The sequence below is a fragment of the Triticum aestivum genome, chromosome 4A (assembly GCF_018294505.1).
Source record: "Triticum aestivum cultivar Chinese Spring chromosome 4A, IWGSC CS RefSeq v2.1, whole genome shotgun sequence".
Taxonomy (NCBI): Eukaryota; Viridiplantae; Streptophyta; class Magnoliopsida; order Poales; family Poaceae; genus Triticum; species Triticum aestivum.
Window position 1 is genome coordinate 569,959,572 of NC_057803.1, and position 19,281 is coordinate 569,978,852.

General features: G+C 44.5%; 1 protein-coding gene across 1 annotated transcript in view; it reads right to left on the reverse strand.

Annotated features, from left to right (window-relative positions):
- The window catches only part of LOC123087031 (FIP1[V]-like protein), a 10,492-nt gene extending 7,434 nt beyond the window's left edge, over positions 1-3,058 (reverse strand). Inside the window, exons 1-3 of the mRNA XM_044508930.1 lie at positions 2,230-3,058; positions 537-760; positions 32-161 (exon numbers count right to left, since the gene is read on the reverse strand). Of these exons, the coding sequence (XP_044364865.1) occupies positions 32-161; positions 537-760; positions 2,230-2,952 (1,077 nt within the window). The 5' untranslated portion in view covers positions 2,953-3,058. The remainder of the gene's footprint in view (positions 1-31; positions 162-536; positions 761-2,229) is intronic.
- Between the last annotated feature and the right edge of the window lie 16,223 nt (positions 3,059-19,281).

The following is a 19,281-nucleotide window of genomic DNA, read 5'->3' on the forward strand; positions in this document are numbered from 1 at the left end:
TATTGCCACCAAATGTTAAACAAGGACTGACCAGTTGCTTGCAGTAGTCTTTCCATTTCTCCTCATCAAGCCCAAAGTTGAAGAAGTCTGAAATTTCAGCACTAGGGTATTTCCATGGCTTCTCCTCAAATGTGGTGTCAATGTCAATATCAAAAATTATCCTGGGACAAATAAATTATGTTGAGGAGAGGGCATATAATGAGCATAAATAGAATAGTTGTCCAGATGTAACTGAAATAACAACGGGAAGCACACAAATAATTCCTTGATTCCAACCTAGAATTCAATCCCCGGCCCCTCATCCAAAAAAAAAGGTAACAAATAGTGGTATATGGTTCTTGACTCTGCGCGCTTGAGTTGAGAATGCTAGATGTATTCTATGCGTTGAGTTAAATTCACGCAAAATTGGCATTTGCCAGAGCATGCAACAATAATAACCCTAATGCACACTCACAACTGCAACAGATAAACAGAGTTTGCAGCAAGCGAAGCATAAAATGACCTACAGGTCTTATCATGTCTACCAGTTAACTTACTTGTGAGGAGGAAGTGTGAAATCTAGTCCGCCACCAAAACCACGACCAGCACCACCCCATGGAGTCATTCCATAGCCTGAATGAAAACCTTTATTCATGCCCCTACAAGCACCAGGCCGCCAGTCTCCTCTTCCTCGACCAGAAAAAGGTCCAGGGGGTCCAGGTGGACGGAATTGGCCAGGAGCACTAGGAGCCCCACCGGTTGGAGCGCCAGGTCGTACATACTGCAAGAGGGAGAACAAAGATTATAAAAATAATCAAAGAGAAAGTTTAAAAAGTTAAAAAGGTGAATGAGAACACTCATTTCCCAACCAACAACTTTCCAAGTACTTAACATCATCGCTTTGCCAGCAGTTAAGCCATGAGAACAGATGATGAATATATATGCAAAACATCATGTAGTTCGTGAAATGAACTTGAACTGTGCTTGATTTAATATTCAATTGGGGTTTACATGCTGTCCAGTATTGCCATTCTTTGAAAATGGTTTAGGAAGTGTCATGTAGCAGAAGAACATATTTGATCCCACTACAGGTATTGCTTGATAACAAATTATTATATTAAAGATAATAGCATATGTACTGATGCATGGAATTTATCATTAACTTGCAAGAGATCTGATCTCACATCCCCAGGGTGTGAGTACGTAATTTGACTATGCTAGAGCTGACCACTTAGTTATATCCAGGCAGATATTAATAGAACAAAATTCCACACTGACAAAATGTGCCGATACATTTAGGATCGAACAGTTACAACTGCACCTAAATCATTCAAGTCTTCTTTGATCATACAGGGTCCAACCACAGTCAGATGGCCATTAGTCCTAAGAGTCCCAGTGCGGGATTGTTAAACACTCTCCTGCTAGAGGTAGAGTCAATATTTGTGTTCGCGGCAAGGAACAGGAAAACGCCTGTCAGCAGCTGTTTGCCAATTTCCCCATAGTTCTGTTGTTGAGTTTAGCACAGAGAAATAGCTAGAACTAACAGACCTACAGTTAGGGAGAATGTGACTTGAGCGCATACAGCCAACGAATACTGTAACTTGAGTGTGTATAGCCAGAACAATGAAATATTTTGGACACAGCCTGAAGATTGAGCTTTGACAAGCAAGCTTATGTACATCATAGTGCCTGCTCTTGGAGCTGGGTCAACTAATGTGTGCCTTATCTCTTACTGGACAAAAGTGATATTGCCAGCTTCGAGCACCTGCCGACCTTGTCACTATCTCCTATCATGAAATAACCGGCATGTTCCTCGAAATGGCTGACTTCATCCGCATCACACCAGCATCTGGAATGAAGTTACTGACTTGAAATTCAGTGACCAGTCTGTATCGATGCCACCATCTTGTTAACTACTTCACTAACTAAACAAAGAATTATAACCCCACGGGGATTAAACATTCAGAAGGCTCTTGAAGTTGCTATACGGAAGCATGAAAAAGTAAATGCAAAATCATTGTATTTCCCTTTGTTCCCTTTATATGTTATATAAATTGCATTTACAGTATACATTGTCGGACAGTAAGCAGGAATGCAAAAGAATCTAAGGAAGAAACTAAACTTTATCAGGAATTTACACAGTACAACGTAAAGCATAGCGAGTTGCAACCGGGGTTTATGCCGTCTCCCTCTTTGGGGGTGGGCCGAGCGCATCGAACATCGAACGGCTTCTTGGCCCGAATAACTGACCTTGAACATGGAATGGTGCTGCGGGTGGAACCCCGGGCCGCCGCCACTGTACCCGATCCTCCCGCCAGGCATGGGGCCCGTCTTCCCAGGCTCACCGCCCTCTTTTCTCTCTCCCTCGGGCCCAGCCGCTGTCCCGTCCTCCACCCACTCCTGCTCCTCCATGCCGGGGACGTGAGGTCCATCGGCGACGATGAGGAGGTCTTCCCCGTCCTCGTCGTCGCCTTCGTCCTCCCCGAGCCGCCGGCGTCCGTCCGTCTCGTTGAGCACGATCTGGAGGTCGTCCTCGCTGTCGCTATCCCACTCGTCGCTCCCGGCCGCACCACCGGCCGCCGCCGAGGACGAGAGCCCCGGGATGGCCGCCCCGGGGTCGTCCGCGCCGACCCCCATGAGCGGATCGGGATCCTCCGCGGCGGGGGGCGGCGGCTTCGCATCGACCTCGCGCTTCACGGCGGGGGGCGCGCCGCCATCGTCGTCCTCGTCGACCCAGTCGGTGGTGGGGTCGACCCCGGCGAGGGGGTCGCCCCCTCCGAGCAGCCAGTCGTCGTCGTCGTCGTCCTCGGCGCCCGCCGCCGCCGCGGCCGACGCGGGAGCTGGCGCGGAATTAGGGTTTGGGGCCGGGGCGGCGCGCGGCGGGGTTTCGGCGGGCGGCGGCGGCCTGGGGGGCTCGGACGTCGGGAGGACGATGTCCGTGTAGAGGTCGCCGAACTCGTCGTCGTCCTCCATGGCGACGGCGAGATCGGGCGGGGGAGGCCGGAGGCGGCGGGCGATGGGGGTGAGGGTCGGGGGAGAGTCGCCAAGTTCGTTTTGGAGCTCTGCCTATTAGGAGAAGGGCTCTCGGTTTTAGGGGTTCCTTGCTTATACTGACAAAAATAACTGTGAGATTTTTTTCCGAACGATTTGAAGATTGCTCACCACGCTTGCCGTGCGGTAAAATTAACTCAGAGATATTCTGATATCTCAGATCAGGATATGTAACATGTACATCAAGTGCTCACGGATTTACAGTACCATATTGTGTACGGGTTTTCAACTTGCAAGAGTTGATGTCTAGCCCTATTTTGTTCAACCAAATGAATTATAAAAAAATTTAAAAAAAAAATAAGCGGTTCATTTGGTTGGACTAGATAGGGCCACTGGCTACCCTAAACAATACACATTTGCACCCCTGGTTAAGCATAGAGAAAAGGATGTACAATTAACGCAATAAAAATTATATTTTCTATGAGACGCCTCCAAATGATATCCACCATAGAAACACACTCAAACTTCCTTTTGCAATACTCAAGTCGCAATCCTTACATCATCGTGGTGTTCTCATCCTCGATAGCACAGTTGCGTTCTCCTCTGTCGATGTCGGAGTTCGAGTTTGTCGTGACGTCAACTTACATACCGAGTGACAAATAAAGATATTTGTGAAGTTGGTGTTGGGTAGAGTGTGAATTTGCAAGTTTGAAAGTTTGTTACTTCCTCCGTCTCAAAATAAATGTCTCAACTTTATATTAACTTTAGTACAAAGTTGAACTAAGGTTGAGACACTTATTTTGAAACGGATGGATACTTATTAGTCACACTTCACCCGTCATTAAGTACATATGTAATTTTACGTGTAAATTTTTAAAATTTGGACGTAGGGCGAAAGCTCGCCCGCATGTGCCATGCACTATATTTACTAATGTATTTTTTGTTATTAAAATTGTATTAAATCAGTGTCAATTAATATGGATCGGAAGGAGTAGCTTACGTCAGTCTTAATTCTAGCACCGTTATGCCAGGCAGTTCCACTCGAGCGATACCGTTACGTGACTCGAGTCACTGCTTGAATTTGGCGTGTTTGTCCACGTGATCTGGTTTGGTTCGGTCAATGACGTAACGCCAAATCCGATCGAGTGATGCATCTAAATGGGCCAACGATCTGTAGCGCGTCTCCTAAGAGAAAGATCTGTGTGGCGCGTAACCACCAGCGCTCGCCTGGTGAAAAGAAATGTCAGCTTTTGTTGGCTGGTTTGGCAGAAAACTTGGTTCTCACTTTGCCATCTCGGATGCAAGCTCATCTCTACTTCTCGGCGGCGTGTCTTTTTATGGGTGGTCAGGTCGGCCAGTGCTGCCACAATTTTAGTCCGGTTTTCAGTATATTATTCAGTTTTGCTAAAGCACATCTAAATGTGACACAAGTATTGTACATCTAAGTCCTATGTCATTAATCTTACGTCGAGATTCGTGTGGATATTTTCCTTTTTTTTTATTTTCTCTTTATGCTTGATTCACTCACTTAGATGTGCAATAACTAGAGCACATCTAGATGTGCCCTAGACACACTATATTATTTGGGTTTGTCGCACATCTAAATGACTCAATTAATCTAGAAAAACAAAAGAAAATACTTGCACGAAGCTTAGCGTAAAATCAATGACATAGGATTTAGATGTGCAATACTTAGAGCACATCTAAATGTGCTTTATCAAAATTGATATTTATGAGAGCAAAAACTTTCCCCTCCATCCCAGACCGCACGTGCAGGCGGTTCCGGAGAGCTAACCCTAACCGCCAGAGACCCCCGTCCTAGATGGTGACGGGGCCTGGCCGTCAAAGGCAACGGGCGAGGTCAGCGAGCCCGGACGGGCCCCTCCCCCTTTGCGTGAAGGGGTGGCGTCATGCGGGCGGCGTGTGGTCAGGCCATGGTGCGACGGAGATTCGCGGAGGAGCAGAGGAGTCTGTCGAGGAACGACGCCTCCATATTGTGTCAGTGCGAGAGTGGAGGGCCGTGCAGACCGGCTCTCATGGTGACGGCGGCTGTGTGGGGTTTGGCCAAGAGTGGCGGGAGCTCCCGGAGTGCTGGCGGCCGGCGGTCAACTCGGGTGTGGGCGTGCGGTTGCCCTCCTGGAGGCGTCGGTGCGAATGAGGCGAAAGTGTGGGCTCGATTTGGGCCCATCGGGGTCAGATCTAGGACGAAGGGTTGTGGTAGTGACAGCTGTCTAGAGTGAGACAGCTATTGCACGAGGTGTGCAGCCCTGTTCGGTGGAGATGGAGGTGCCGTGCTGCGTTTCTCTCGTCTAGGCGGGAGGTGGAATGCGATCTCGGCCATGCGGGTGTTGGTGGACTGTAATGCTACGACTACAACGACGTGGTGTTGCGGCGCCAGCGGTGCGAACAACTCGAACGGTGGCCCCAGACCGGCGTCGAGGGTGGGAGGTGTGCTGCAAAAACAGATGAAGGTCTTGCCCATTTGTCAACACCGGCAGTGACGGCGCCCCTGGTCGTCGCCCCCTCCTTGGAGGCGTTGTTGAGATGTGTCGACACTTCCCTGCTCCCGTGTTTATTTGGTAGATGTCTTCGGGCGAAAGCCTAGGCTTGGTGTGGGATCGACACGATGGGGGCGTCCTCGACGCCGTACCTTCGTTAGGAGCATTGTGTTTGGACACTTGGCTTGGAGGTTCCTTGTCGCGCTCCTCCGATGCTTGCCAGTGCCCAAGATTGTTCTTCAGAGGCGCCATGTATACCGTCGCTGGGAATCCAAGGTGATGCCTTTATCTGGACTGACCAAGTCCCATCATTTGCTTGTCATCTCCTCCGTTGGCATTAAGGGCGAACGATGCGTCAACAAGCGAGGTCCAATGGAGTTGTTGATCTTCGGAGGCGATTGGTGTCGGTTAAGACGCGGCTCTGTAGCGCATTCTGCTTGGGATCGTAGCAGAAATTTAAAATTTTCTACGCATCACCAAGATCAATCTATGGAGTAATATAGCAACGAGGGGAAGGGAAGTGCATCTACATACCCTTGTAGATCGCTAAGCGGAAGCGTTGCAAGAACGCGGATGAAGGAGTCGTACTCGCAGCGATTCAGATCGCGGTTGATTCCGATCTAAGCGCCGAACAACGGCGCCTCCGTGTTCAACACACGTGCAGCCTGATGACGTCTCCCACGCCTTGATCCAGCAAGGGGAGAAGAGGAGGTTGGGGAAGACTCCGTCCAGCAGCAGCACGACGGCGTGGTGGTGAAGGAGGAGTGTGGCAATCCTGCAGGGCTTCGCCAAGCACCGCAGGAGAGGAGGAGGACTTGGGAGAGGGAGAGGGATGCACCAGAACTTGGGTGCGGCTGCCCTCCCACCCCCCACACATATATATAGGGGCAAGGGAGAGGGGGGCCGGCCCCCTCAGACCCAATCTGAGGAGGGGCGGCGGCAGGGGGGTTGCCTTGCCCCCCAAGGCAAGGGGGGCGCCCCCCTTTAGGGTTCCCCCAAACCCTAGGTGCATGGACCCTAGAGGGAAGGCGCCCAGCCCATTAAGGGGCTGGTCCCTCTCCACACACAGCCCATAGGGCCCTCTGGGGCAGGTGGACCCTCCCGGTGGACCCCTGGAACCCCTTCGGTGGTCCCGGTACAATACCGGTAACCCCCCGAATTATTCCGGTGACCGTATGATGACTTCCCATATATAAATCTTTACCTCCGGACCATTTCGGAACTCCTCGTGACGTCCGGGATCTCATCCGGGACTCTGAACAACATTCGGTAACCACGTACATCTATTCCCTATAACCCCAGCGTCATCGAACCTTAAGTGTGTAGACCCTACGGGCTCGGGAGTCATGCAGACATGGTCGAGACAACTCTTCGGTCAATAACCAACAGCGGGATCTGGATACCCATGTTGGCTCCCACATGCTCCACGATGATCTCATCGGATGAACCACGATGTCAAGGATTCAATCAATCCCGTATACAATTCCCTTTGTCTATCGGTACGATACTTGCCCGAGATTCGATCGTCGGTATCCCGATACCTTGTTCAATCTCGTTACCGGCAAGTCTCTTTACTCGTTCCGTAACACATCATCCCGTGATCAACTCCTTGGTCACATTGTGCATATTATGATGATGTCCTACCGAGTGGGCCCAGAGATACCTCTCCGTTACACGGAGTGACAAATCCCAGTCTCGATTCGTGCCAACCCAACAGACACTTTTGGAGATACCCGTAGTGCACCTTTATAGCCACCCAGTTACGTTGTGACATTTGGCACACCCAAAGCACTCCTACGGTATCCGGGAGTTGCACAATCTCATGGTCTAAAAAAATGATACTTGACATTAGAAAAGCTTTAGCATACGAACTACATGATCTTGTGCTAGGCTTAGGATTGGGTCTTGTCCATCACATCATTCTCCTAATGATGTGATCCCGTTATCAACGACATCCAATGCCCATGGTCAGGAAACCGTAACCATCTATTGATCAACGAGCTAGTCAATTAGAGGCTTACTAGGGACATGGTGTTGTATATGTATCCACACATGTATCTGAGTTTCCTATCAATACAATTCTAGCATGAATAATAAACGATTATCATGAACAATGAAATATAATATAATAATAACTAATTTATTATTGCCTCTAGGGCATATTTCCAACACATTCTCACTTGCACTAGAGTCAATAATCTAGTTCACATCGCCATGTGATTAACACTCACAGGTCACATCGCCATGTGACCAACATCCAAAGAGTTTACTAGAGTCAATAATCTAGTTCACATCACTATGTGATTAACACTCAATGAGTTCTGGTTTTGATCATGTTATGCTTGTGAGAGAGGTTGTAGTCCACGGGTCTGCAATATTCAGATCCCTATGTATTTCACAAAACTTTATGTCATATCGTAGATGCTGCTACCACGTTCCACTTGGAGCTATTCCAAATTTTTGCTCCATTATATGTATCCGGTATCTCTACTCAGAGCTATCCGGATAGGTGTTAAGCTTGCATCGACGTAACTCTTTACGTCGAACTCTTTATCACCTCCATAACCGAGAAACATTTCCTTATTCCTCTAAGGATAATTTTGACCGCTATCTGGTGATCCACTCCTAGATCACCTTTGCACCCTCTTGTTAGACATGTGGCAAGGCACACATCAGGTGTGGTACTCAGCATGGCATACCGTATAGAGCCTATGACAAAAGCATAGGGGACGACCTTCGTCCTTCCTCTTTCTTCTACCGTGGTCAAGCTTTGAGTCTTACTCAACTTCACACCTTACAACTCAGGTAAGAATCCCTTCTTTGACTGTTCTATTTTGAACTCCTTCAAAATCATGTCAAGGTGTGCGTTCTTTGAAAGTATCATCAGGCGTCTTGATCTATCTCTGTAGATCTTGATGCCCAATATGTAAGCAGCTTTATCCAGGTCTTCCTTTGAAAATCACTCTTCAAACAACCGTTTGTGCTTTCCAGAAATTCTACATTATTTCGGATCAACAATATGTCATCCACATATACTTATCAAAAATGTTGTAGTGCTCCCACTCACTTTCTTGTAAATACAAGTTTCTAGCAAACATTGTATAAACCTAAAAGCTTTGATCACTCCATCAAAGCATATATTCTAACTCCAAGATGGTTGCTCTAGTCCATAGAAGGATCGCTGGAGGCAGCATACCTTTTAGCATCTTTAGGATCTACAAAACTTTGATTGTATCACATACAACTCTTTCTTACGAAAACTGATAAGAAAACTTGTTTTTGACATCCATCTGTCAGATTTCATAATCAAAAATACAGCTAATGCTATCATGATTCCGACGGACTTAAGCATCGCTACGGGTGAGAAATTCTCATTGTAGTCAACTCCTTGAACTTGTGAAAATACTCTTTCCCACAAGTCGAGCTTCATAGATGGTAACATTACCGCCCACGTCCGCCTTCTTCTTAAAGATCCATTTATCTCAATGGCTTGCCGATCATCGGGCAAGTCCACCAAAGTCCATACTTTGTTCTGATACATGGATCCTATCTCGGATTTCATGGCTTCTAACCATTTGTCAGAATACGGGCCCACCATCGCTTCTCCATAACTCGTAGGTTCATTGTTGTCTAACAACATGATATCTAAGACAGGATTACTGTACCACTCAGGAGTAGTAAATATCCTTGTCGACCTACGAGGTTCGATAGCAACTTGATCCGAAGCTTCATGATCACTATCATTAACTTCCTATTCAACAGACATAGGCGCCACAGAAAACATCTTTCTGTGTTGCATCACTCTCTAGTTGAAGTAAAGGTTCGACAACCTCATCAAGTTCTATCTTCCTCCCACTCAATTCTTTCGAGAGAAACTCCTTCTCGAGAAAGGACCCGTTCTTAGCGACAAACAATTTGCCCTCGGATCTGAGATAGAAGGTATACCCAACTGTCACCTTTGGGTATTCTATGAAGATGTGTTTGTCCGCTTTTGGGTTCGAGCTTCTCTGGCTGAAGCCTTAAGCATCACAACCCCAAACATTAAGAAATGACAACTTTGGTTTCTTGCCAAACCATATTCATATGACGTCATCTCAACGGACTTAGATGGTGTCCTATCTAAAGTGAATGCAACTGTCCCTAACGCATATCCTCAAAATGAAAACGGTAGACCGGTAAGAGACATCATAGATCGCACCATATCTCATAAGGTTCGATTACGACGTCCGGACACACCATTACCCTGTGGTGTTCCAGGTGGCTTCAACTGTGAAAGAATTTCCACAATGTCTTAAGTGATTGCCAAACTCATAACTCAGAAATTCTCATCGATCAGATCGTAGGAATTTGATCTTCTTGTTTTGATGGTTCTTAACTTCACTCTGAAATCGCTTGAACTTTTCAAATGTTTCAGACTTGTGCTTCATTAAGTAAATATACCTATATCTACTCAAATCGTCAGTGAAGATGAGAAAATAGCGATATCCACCGCACGCTTCAATTCTCATTGGATCACACGCATCAGCATGTATGATTTCCAACAAGTCACTTGCCCGTTTCATTGTACCTGAAATCGGGGTCTTAGTCATCCTGCCCATGAGGCATGGCTCGCATGTGTCAAGCGATTCAAAATCAAGTGACTCCAAACATCCATCGACACAGAGTTTCTTCATGCATCTTACGCCAATATGACCTAAGCGGCAGTGCCACAAGAAAGTGGTACTATCTACATCTTTTGGCGTGAACATGTGTATTACCACGACCGAGATTCACTGAACCATTCACATAGGGTGCATGACCATGAAAGGTATTATTCATGTAAACAGAATAATCATTATTCTCTAACTTAAATGAATAACCGCATTGCAATGAACATGATCTAATCATATTCATGCTCAACGTTGACACCTGATAACATTTATCTAGGTTCAATACTAATCCCGAAGGCAGATGGAGCGTGCGATGGTGATCTCATCAACTTTGGAAACACTTCCAACACACATCGTCACCCGCCCTTAGCCAGTCTCCGTTTAGTCCGTAGCTTTTGCTTCAAGTCACCAATAATAGCAACTAAACCAGTATCCAATACCCAGGTGCTACCAGGAGTACTAGTGAGGTACACATTAATAACACATATATACTTTGTTGAAGTTGCCAGCCTTCTTATCTACCATGCATTTGGGGTAATTCCGCTACCAGTGACCGTTCCCCTTACAATAGAAGCACTTACTCTCAGGTTTGGGTTCAACCTTGGGTTCCTTCACTGGAGCGGCAACTGGTTTGCCATCCATGAAGTTTCCCTTCTAGCCCTTACCCTTCTTGAAACCAGTGGTCTTGTTAAACCATCAACACTTGATGCTCCTTCTTGATTTCTACCATTTGCGGTCTTAAGCACCGCGAACAGCTCCGGGATCAACTCCATCCCTTGCATGTCATAGTTCATCACGAAGATCTAGTAGCTTAGTGATAGTGACTAGAGAACTCTATCAATCACTATCTTATCTGGAAGTTTAACTCCCACTTGATTTAAGTGATTGTAGCACCCAGACATTCTGAGCACATGCTCACTAGCTAAGCTATTCTCCTCCATCTTGTTGGCAAAAGAACTTGTCAGAGGTCTCATACCTCTCAACATGGGCATGAGCCTGAAATCCCAATTTCAGCTCTTGGAACATCTCATATGTTCTATGGCGTTCAAAATGTCATTGGAATCCCGATTCTAAGTCGTAAAGTATGGTGCACTAAACTATCAAGTAGTCATCAGGATGTGTCTGTCAGGTGTTCACAACATCTACACACGACGTTGTAGGGGTTTGCACATCGAGCGGTGCATCAAAAACGTAAGCCTTCTGTGTAGCAGTGAGGACACTCCTCGGACTACGGACCCAATCCGCATCATTGCTTATCATATCTTTCAACTTAGTCTTTCTCTAGGAACGTATAGAAACAGGGAGCTACAACGTGAGCTATTTATCTAGAACATATTTGCAAAGACAATTTAGACTATGTTCATGATAATTAAGTTCATCTAATCAAATTATTTAATGAACTCCCACTCAGATAGACATCCCTCTAGTCTTCTAAGTGATACATGATCCGAGTCAACTAGGCCGTGTCCGATCATCACGTGAGACGGACTAGTCATCATCGGTGAACATCTTCATGTTGATCGTATCTTCTATACGACTCACGTTCGACCTTTCGGTCTTCCGTGTTCTGAGGCCATGTCTGTACATGCTAGGCTCGTCAAGTCAACCTAAGTGTACTGCGTGTGTAAATCTGGCTTACACCCGTTGTATTCGAACGTTAGAATCTATCACACCCGATCATCACGTGGTGCTTCGAAACAACGAACCTTCGCAACGGTGCATAGTTAGGGGGAACACTTTCTTGAAATTATTGCAAGGGATCATCTTATTTAAGCTACCGTCGTTCTAAGCAAATAAGATGTAAAACATGATAAACATCACATGCAATCAAATAGTGACATGATATGGCCAATATCATTTTGGTCCTTTTGATCTCCATCTTCGGGGCGCCATGATCATCATCGTCACCGGCATGACACCATTGAAGGAAATATGCCCTAGAGGCAATAATAAATTTATTATTTATTTCCTTATATCATGATAAATGTTTATTATTCATGCTAGAATTGTATTAATCGGAAACATAATACATGTGTGAATACATAGACAAACAGAGTGTCACTAGTATGCCTCTACTTGACTAGCTCGTTAATCAAAGATGGTTATGTTTCCTAACCATGAACAAAGAGTTGTTATTTGATTAACGAGGTCACATCATTAGTTGAATGATCTGATTGACATGACCCATTCCATTAGCTTAGCACCCAATCGTTTAGTATGTTGCTATTGCTTTCTTCATGACTTATACATGTTCCTATAACTATGAGATTATGCAACTCCCGTTTACCGGAGGAGCACTTTGGGTACTACCAAACGTCACAAAGTAACTGGGTGATTATAAAGGAGTACTAAAGGTGTCTCCAAAGGTACATGTTGGGTTGGCGTATTTCGAGATTAGGATTTGTCACTCCGATTGTCGGAGAGGTATCTCTGGGCCCTCTCGGTAATGCACATCACATAAGCCTTGCAAGCATTACAACTAATATGTTAGTTGTGAGATGATGTATTATGGAACGAGTAAAGAGACTTGCCGGTAACAAGATTGAACTAGGTATTGGATACCGACGATCGAATCTCGGGCAAGCAACATACCGATGACAAAGGGAACAACGTATATTGTTATGCGGTCTGACCGATAAAGATCTTCGTAGAATATGTAGGAGCCAATATGGGCATCCAGGTCCCGCTATTGGTTATTGACCGGAGACGTGTCTCGGTCATGTCTACATTGTTCTCGAACCCGTAGGGTCCGCACGCTTAAGGTTGCGATGACAGTTATATTATGAGTTTATGCATTTTGATGTACCGAAGGTTGTTCGGAGTCCCGGATGTGATCACGGACATGACGAGGAGTCTCGAAATGGTCGAGACGTAAAGATTGATATATTGGAAGCCTATGTTTGGATATCGGAAGTGTTCCGGGTGAAATCGGGATTTTACCGGTGTACCGGGAAGGTTACCGGAACCCCCCGGGAGCTAAATGGGCCATGATGGGCCTTAGTGGAAAAGAGAAGAGGCAGCCCTACATGGGCTGTGCGCCTCCCCCTTCCCCTAGTCCTATTAGGACTAGGAGAGGTGGTCGGCCCCCCCTCTCTCTTTTCCCCGTCCGCGAATCCTATTCCAACTAGGATTGGGGGGGGGGGAATCCTACTCCCAGAGGGAGTAGGACTCTCCTAGCGCACCCCTTGTGGCCGGCCAGCCTCCCCCCCTTTGGTCCTTTATATACCGAGGTAGAGGCACCCTAGAACACACAAGTTGATCCACGTGATCTATTCTTTAGCCGTGTGCGGTGCCCCCAGCCACCATATTCCTCGATAATACTGTAGCGGAGTTTAGGCGAAGCCCTGCTGCTGTAGTGCATCAAGATCGTCACCACGCCGTCGTGCTGACGGAACTCTTCCCCGACACTTTGCTGGATCGGAGTCCGGGGATCGTCATCGAGCTGAACGTGTGCTCGAACTCGGAGGTGTCGTAGTTTCGGTACTTGATCGGTTGGATCGTGAAGACGTACGACTACTTCCTCTACGTCGTGTCAGCGCTTCCGCAGTCGGTCTGCGTTGGGTACGTAGACAACACTCTCCCCTCTCGTTGCTATGCATCACATGATCTTGCGTGTGCATATGAATTTTTTTGAAATTACTACGAAACCCAATAGTGGCATCCGAGCCTAGGTTATTTATGTTGATGTTATATGCACGAGTAGAACACAAGTGAGTTGTGGGCGATATAAGTCATACTGCCTACCAGCATGTCATACTTTGGTTCGGCGGCATCGTTGGACGAGACGACCCGGACCAACATTACGCTTACGCTTACGCGAGACCGGTTCCCCCGACGTGCTTTGCACATAGGTGGCTTGCGGGCGACTGTCTCTCCAACTTTAGTTGAACCAAGTGTGGCTACGCCCGGTCCTTGCGAAGGTTAAAACGGAGTCTATTTGACAAACTATCATTGTGGTTTTGATGTGTAGGTGAGATTGGTTCTTGCTTAAGCCCGTAGCAGCCACGCAAAACTTGCAACAACAAAGTAGAGGACGTCTAACTTGTTTTTGCAGGGCATGTTGTGATGTGATATGGTCAAGGCATGATGCTGAATTTTATTGTATGAGATGACTATGTTTTGTAACCGAGTTATCGGCAACTGGCAGGAGCCATATGGTTGTCGCTTTATTGTATACAATGCAATCACGATGTAATGCTTTACTTTATTACTAAACGGTAGTGATAGTCGTGGAAGCATAAGATTGGCGAGACAACAATGATGCTACGATGGAGATCAAGGTGTCACGCCGGTGACGATGGTGGTCACGACGGTGCTTCGGAGATGGAGATCACAAGCACAAGATGATGATGGCCATATCATATCACTTATATTGATTGCATGTGATGTTTATCCTTTTATGCATCTTATCTTGCTTTGATTGACGGTAGCATTATAAGATGATCTCTCACTAAATTATCAAGAAGTGTTCTCCCAGAGTATGCACCGTTGCCAAAGTTCATCGTGCCCAGACACCACGTGATGATCGGGTGTGATAAGCTCTACGTCCATCTACAATGGGTGCATGCCAGTTTTTGCACACGCAGAATACTCAGGTTAAACTTGACGAGCCTAGCATATGCAGATATGGCCTCGGAACACGGAGACCGAAAGGTCGAGCGTGAATCATATAGTAGATATGATCAACATAATGATGTTCACCATTGAAAACTACTCCATCTCACGTGATGATCGGTTATGGTTTAGTTGATTTGGATCACGTGATCACTTAGAAGATTAGAGGGATGTCTATCTAAGTGGGAGTTCTTAAATAATATGATTAATTGAACTTTAATTTATCATGAACTTAGTCCTGGTAGTATTAGCATATCTATGTTGTAGATCAATAGCTCGCGTTGTTGCTTTCATATGTTTATTTTGATATGTTCCTAGAGAAAATTGTGTTGAAAGATGTTAGTAGCAATGATGCGGATTGGATCCGTGATCTGAGGTTTATCCTCATTGCTGCACAGAAGAATTAGGTCCTTGATGCACCGCTAGGTGACAAACCTATTGCAGGAACAGATGCAGACGTTATGAACGTTTGGCTAGCTCAATATGATGACTACTTGATAGTTTAAGTGCACCATGCTTAACGGCTTAGAATCGGGACTTCAAAGACGTTTTGAAGGTTATGGACCATATGAGATGTTCCAGGAGTTGAAGTTAATATTTCAAGCAAATACCCGAGTTGAGAGATATGAAGTATCCAACAAGTTCTATAGCTAAAATATGGAGGAGAATCGCTCAACTAGTGAGCATGTGCTCAGATTGTCTGGGTACTACAATCGCTTGAATCAAGTGGGAGTTAATCTTCCAGATAAGATAGTGATTGACAGAATTCTCTAGTCACCATCACCAAGTTAGTAGAACTTCGTGATGAACTATAATATGCAAGGGATAACGGAAACAACTCCCAAGCTCTTCGTGATGCTGAAATCAACGAAGGTAGAAATCAAGAAAAACATCAAATGTTGATGGTTGACAAGACCACTAGTTTCAAAAAAAGGGCAAAGGGAAGAAGGGGAACTTCAAGAAGAATGGCAAGCAAGTTGCTGCTCAAGTGAAGAAGCCCAAGTCTGGTCCTAAGCCTGAGACTAAGTGCTTCTACTGCAAAGGGACTGGTCACTGGAAGCGGAGCTACCCCAAGTGATTGGCGGATAAGAAGGATGGCAAAGTGAACATAAGTATATTTGATATACATGTTATTGATGTGTACTTTACTAGTGTTTATAGCAACCCCTCGGTATTTGATACTAGTTCAGTTGCTAAGATTAGTAACTCGAAATGGGAGTTGCAGAATAAATAGAGACTAGTTAAAGGTGAAGTGACGATGTGTGTTGGAAGTGGTTCCAAGATTGATATGATCATCATCGCACACTCCCTATAATTTCGGGATTAGTGTTGAACCTAAATAAGTGTTATTTGGTGTTTGTGTTGAGCATGAATATGATTTGATCATGTTTATTGTAATACGATTATTCATTTAAGTAAGAGAATAAATTGTTGTTCTGTTTACATGAATAAAACCTCATATGGTTACACACCCAATGAAAATAGTTCGTTGGATCTCGATCGTAGTGATACACATAATCATAATATTGAAACCAAAAGATGCAAAGTTAATAATGATAGTGCAACTTATTTGTGGCACTCCCGTTTAGGTCATATTGGTGTAAAACGCATGAAGAAACTCCATGCTGATGGGCTTTTGGAATCACTTGATTATGAATCAGTTGATGCTTGCGAACCATGCCTCATGGGCAAGATGACTAAGACTCTGTTCTTCGGAACAATGGAGCGAGCAACAGATTTGTTGGAAATCATACATACTGATGTATGTGGTCCGATGAATATTGAGGCTCGCGACAGGTATCATTATTTTCTAATCTTCACAGATGATTTGAGCAGATATGAGTATATCTACTTGATGAAACATAAGTCTGAAACATTTGAAAAGTTCAAAGAATTTCAGAGTGAAGTGAAAAATCATCATAGCAAGAAAATAAAGTTTCTACGATCTGATCGTAGAGAAGAGTGTTTGAGTTACGAGTTTGGCCTTCAGTTAAAAACAATGTGAAATAGTTTCACTACTCATGCCACCTGGAACACCACAATGTAATGGTGTGTCCGAACGTCATAACCATACTTTATTAGATATGGTGCGATCTATGATATTTCTTACCGATCTACCACTATCGTTTCGGGGTTATGCATTAAAGACAGTTGCATTCACGTTAAAAGGGCACCATCAAAATCCGTTGAGACGGCGCCTTATGAACTTTGGTTTGGCAAGAAACCAAAGTTGTCGTTTCTGAAAGTTTGGGGCTGCGATGCTTATGTGAAAAAGCTTCAACCTGATAAGCTCGAACCCAAATCGGAGAAATGTGTCTTCATAGGATATCCAAAGGAAACTATTGGATACACCTTCTATCACAGATCCGAAGGCAAGACTTTTGTTGCTAAATTTGGAAACTTTCTGGAAAAGGAGTTTCTCTCGAAAGAAGTGAGTGGGAGGAAAGTAGAAAACTTGATAAGGTAATTGTACCTTCTCCCTTATTGGAAAGTAGTTCATCACAGAAATCTGTTCTTGTGACTACTACACCAATTAGTGAGGAAGCTAATGATGATGATCATGTAACTTCAGATCAAGTTACTACTGAATCTCGTAGGTAAACCAGAGTGAGATCCGCACCAGAGTGGTACGGTAATCCTGTTCTAGAAGTCATGTTACTAGACCATGACGAACTTGTGAACTATGAGGAAGCGATGATGAGCCCAGATTCTGCGAAATGGTTTGAGGCCATGAAATCTGAGATATGATCCATGTATGAGAACAAAGTATGGACTTTGATGGATTTGCCCGATGATCGGCAAGCCATAAAAAATAAATGGATCTTCAAGAGGAAGACGGACGCTGATAGTAGTGTTACTATCTACAAAGCTAGAATTATCGCAAAAGGTTTTTCGACAAGTTCAAGGTGTTGACTACGATGAGAGTTTCTCACTCGTATCTATGCTTGAGTCTGTCCGAATCATGTTAGTAATTGCCGCATTTTATGAAATCTGGCAAATGGATAAACAAAACTGCATTCCTTAAATGGATTTATTAAAGAAGAGTTGTATATGATGCAACCAGAAGGTTTTGTCAATCTGAAAGGTGCTAACAAAATGTGCAAACTCCAGCGATCCATCTGTGGACTGGTGCAAGCATCTCAGAGTTGGAATATACACTTTGATGAGTTGATCAAAGCATATAGTTTTATACAGACTTGCGGTGAAGCCTGTATTTACAAGAAAGTGAGTGGGAGCACTACAACATTTCTGATAAGTATATGTGAATGACATATTGTTGATCGGAAATAATGTAGAATTATTCTGTAAAGCATAAAGGAGTGTTTGAAAGGAATTTTTCAAAGAAAGACTTCGGTGAAGCTGCTTACATATTGAGCTTCAAGATCTATAGAGATAGATCAAGATGCTTGATAAGTTTTTTCAATGAGTACATACCTTGACAAGATTTTGAAATAGTTCAAAATGGAGCAGTCAAAGAAAGAGTTCTTGTCTGTATTACAAGGTGTGAAGTTGAGTAAGACTCAAAGCCCGACCACAGCAGAAGATAGAAAGAGAATGAAAGTCATTCCCTATGCCTCAGTCATAGGTTCTATAAAGTATGTCATGCTGTATACCAGATCTATTGTATACCCTGCACTGATTAAGCAAGGAAGTACGATAGTGATCTAGGAGTAGATCACTAGACAGCGGTCAGAATAATCCTTAGTGAAATAAGGATATGTTTCTCGATTATGGACATGACAAAAAGGTTCGTCGTAAAAAGTTACGTTGATGCAAGTTTTGACACAGATCTAGATGACTCTAAGTCTCAATCTAGATACATATTGAAAGTGGGAGCAATTAGCTAGAGTAGCTCCATGCAGAGCATTGTAGACATAGAATTCGCAAAATACTTACGGATCTGTATGTGACAGACCCGTTGACTAATATTATCTCACAAGCAAAACATGATCACACCTTAGTACCCTTTGGGTGTTGGTCACATATCGATGTGGACTATGGGTGTTAATCACATGGTGATGTGAACTATTGCTGTTAAATCACATGACGATGTGAACTAGATTATTGACTCTAGTGCAAGTGGGAGACTGAAGGAAATATGCCCTAGAGGCAGTAATAAAGTTATTATTTATTTCCTTATATCATGATAAATGTTTATTATTCATGCTAGAATTGTATTAACCGGAAACATAATACATGTGTGAATACATAGACAAACAGAGTGTCACTAGTATGCCTCTACTTAACTAGCTCGTTAATCAAAGATGGTTATGTTTCCTAACCATGAATAAAGAGTTGTTATTTGATTAACGAGGTCACATCATTAGTTGAATGATCTGATTGACATGACCCATTCCATTAGCTTAGCACCCGATCGTTTAGTATGTTGCTATTGCTTTCTTCATGACTTATACATGTTCCTATAACTATGAGATTATGCAACTCCCGTTTACCGGAGGAACACTTTGGGTACTACCAAACGTCACAACGTAACTGGGTAATTATAAAGGAGTACTACAGGTGTCTCCAAAGGTACATGTTGGGTTGGC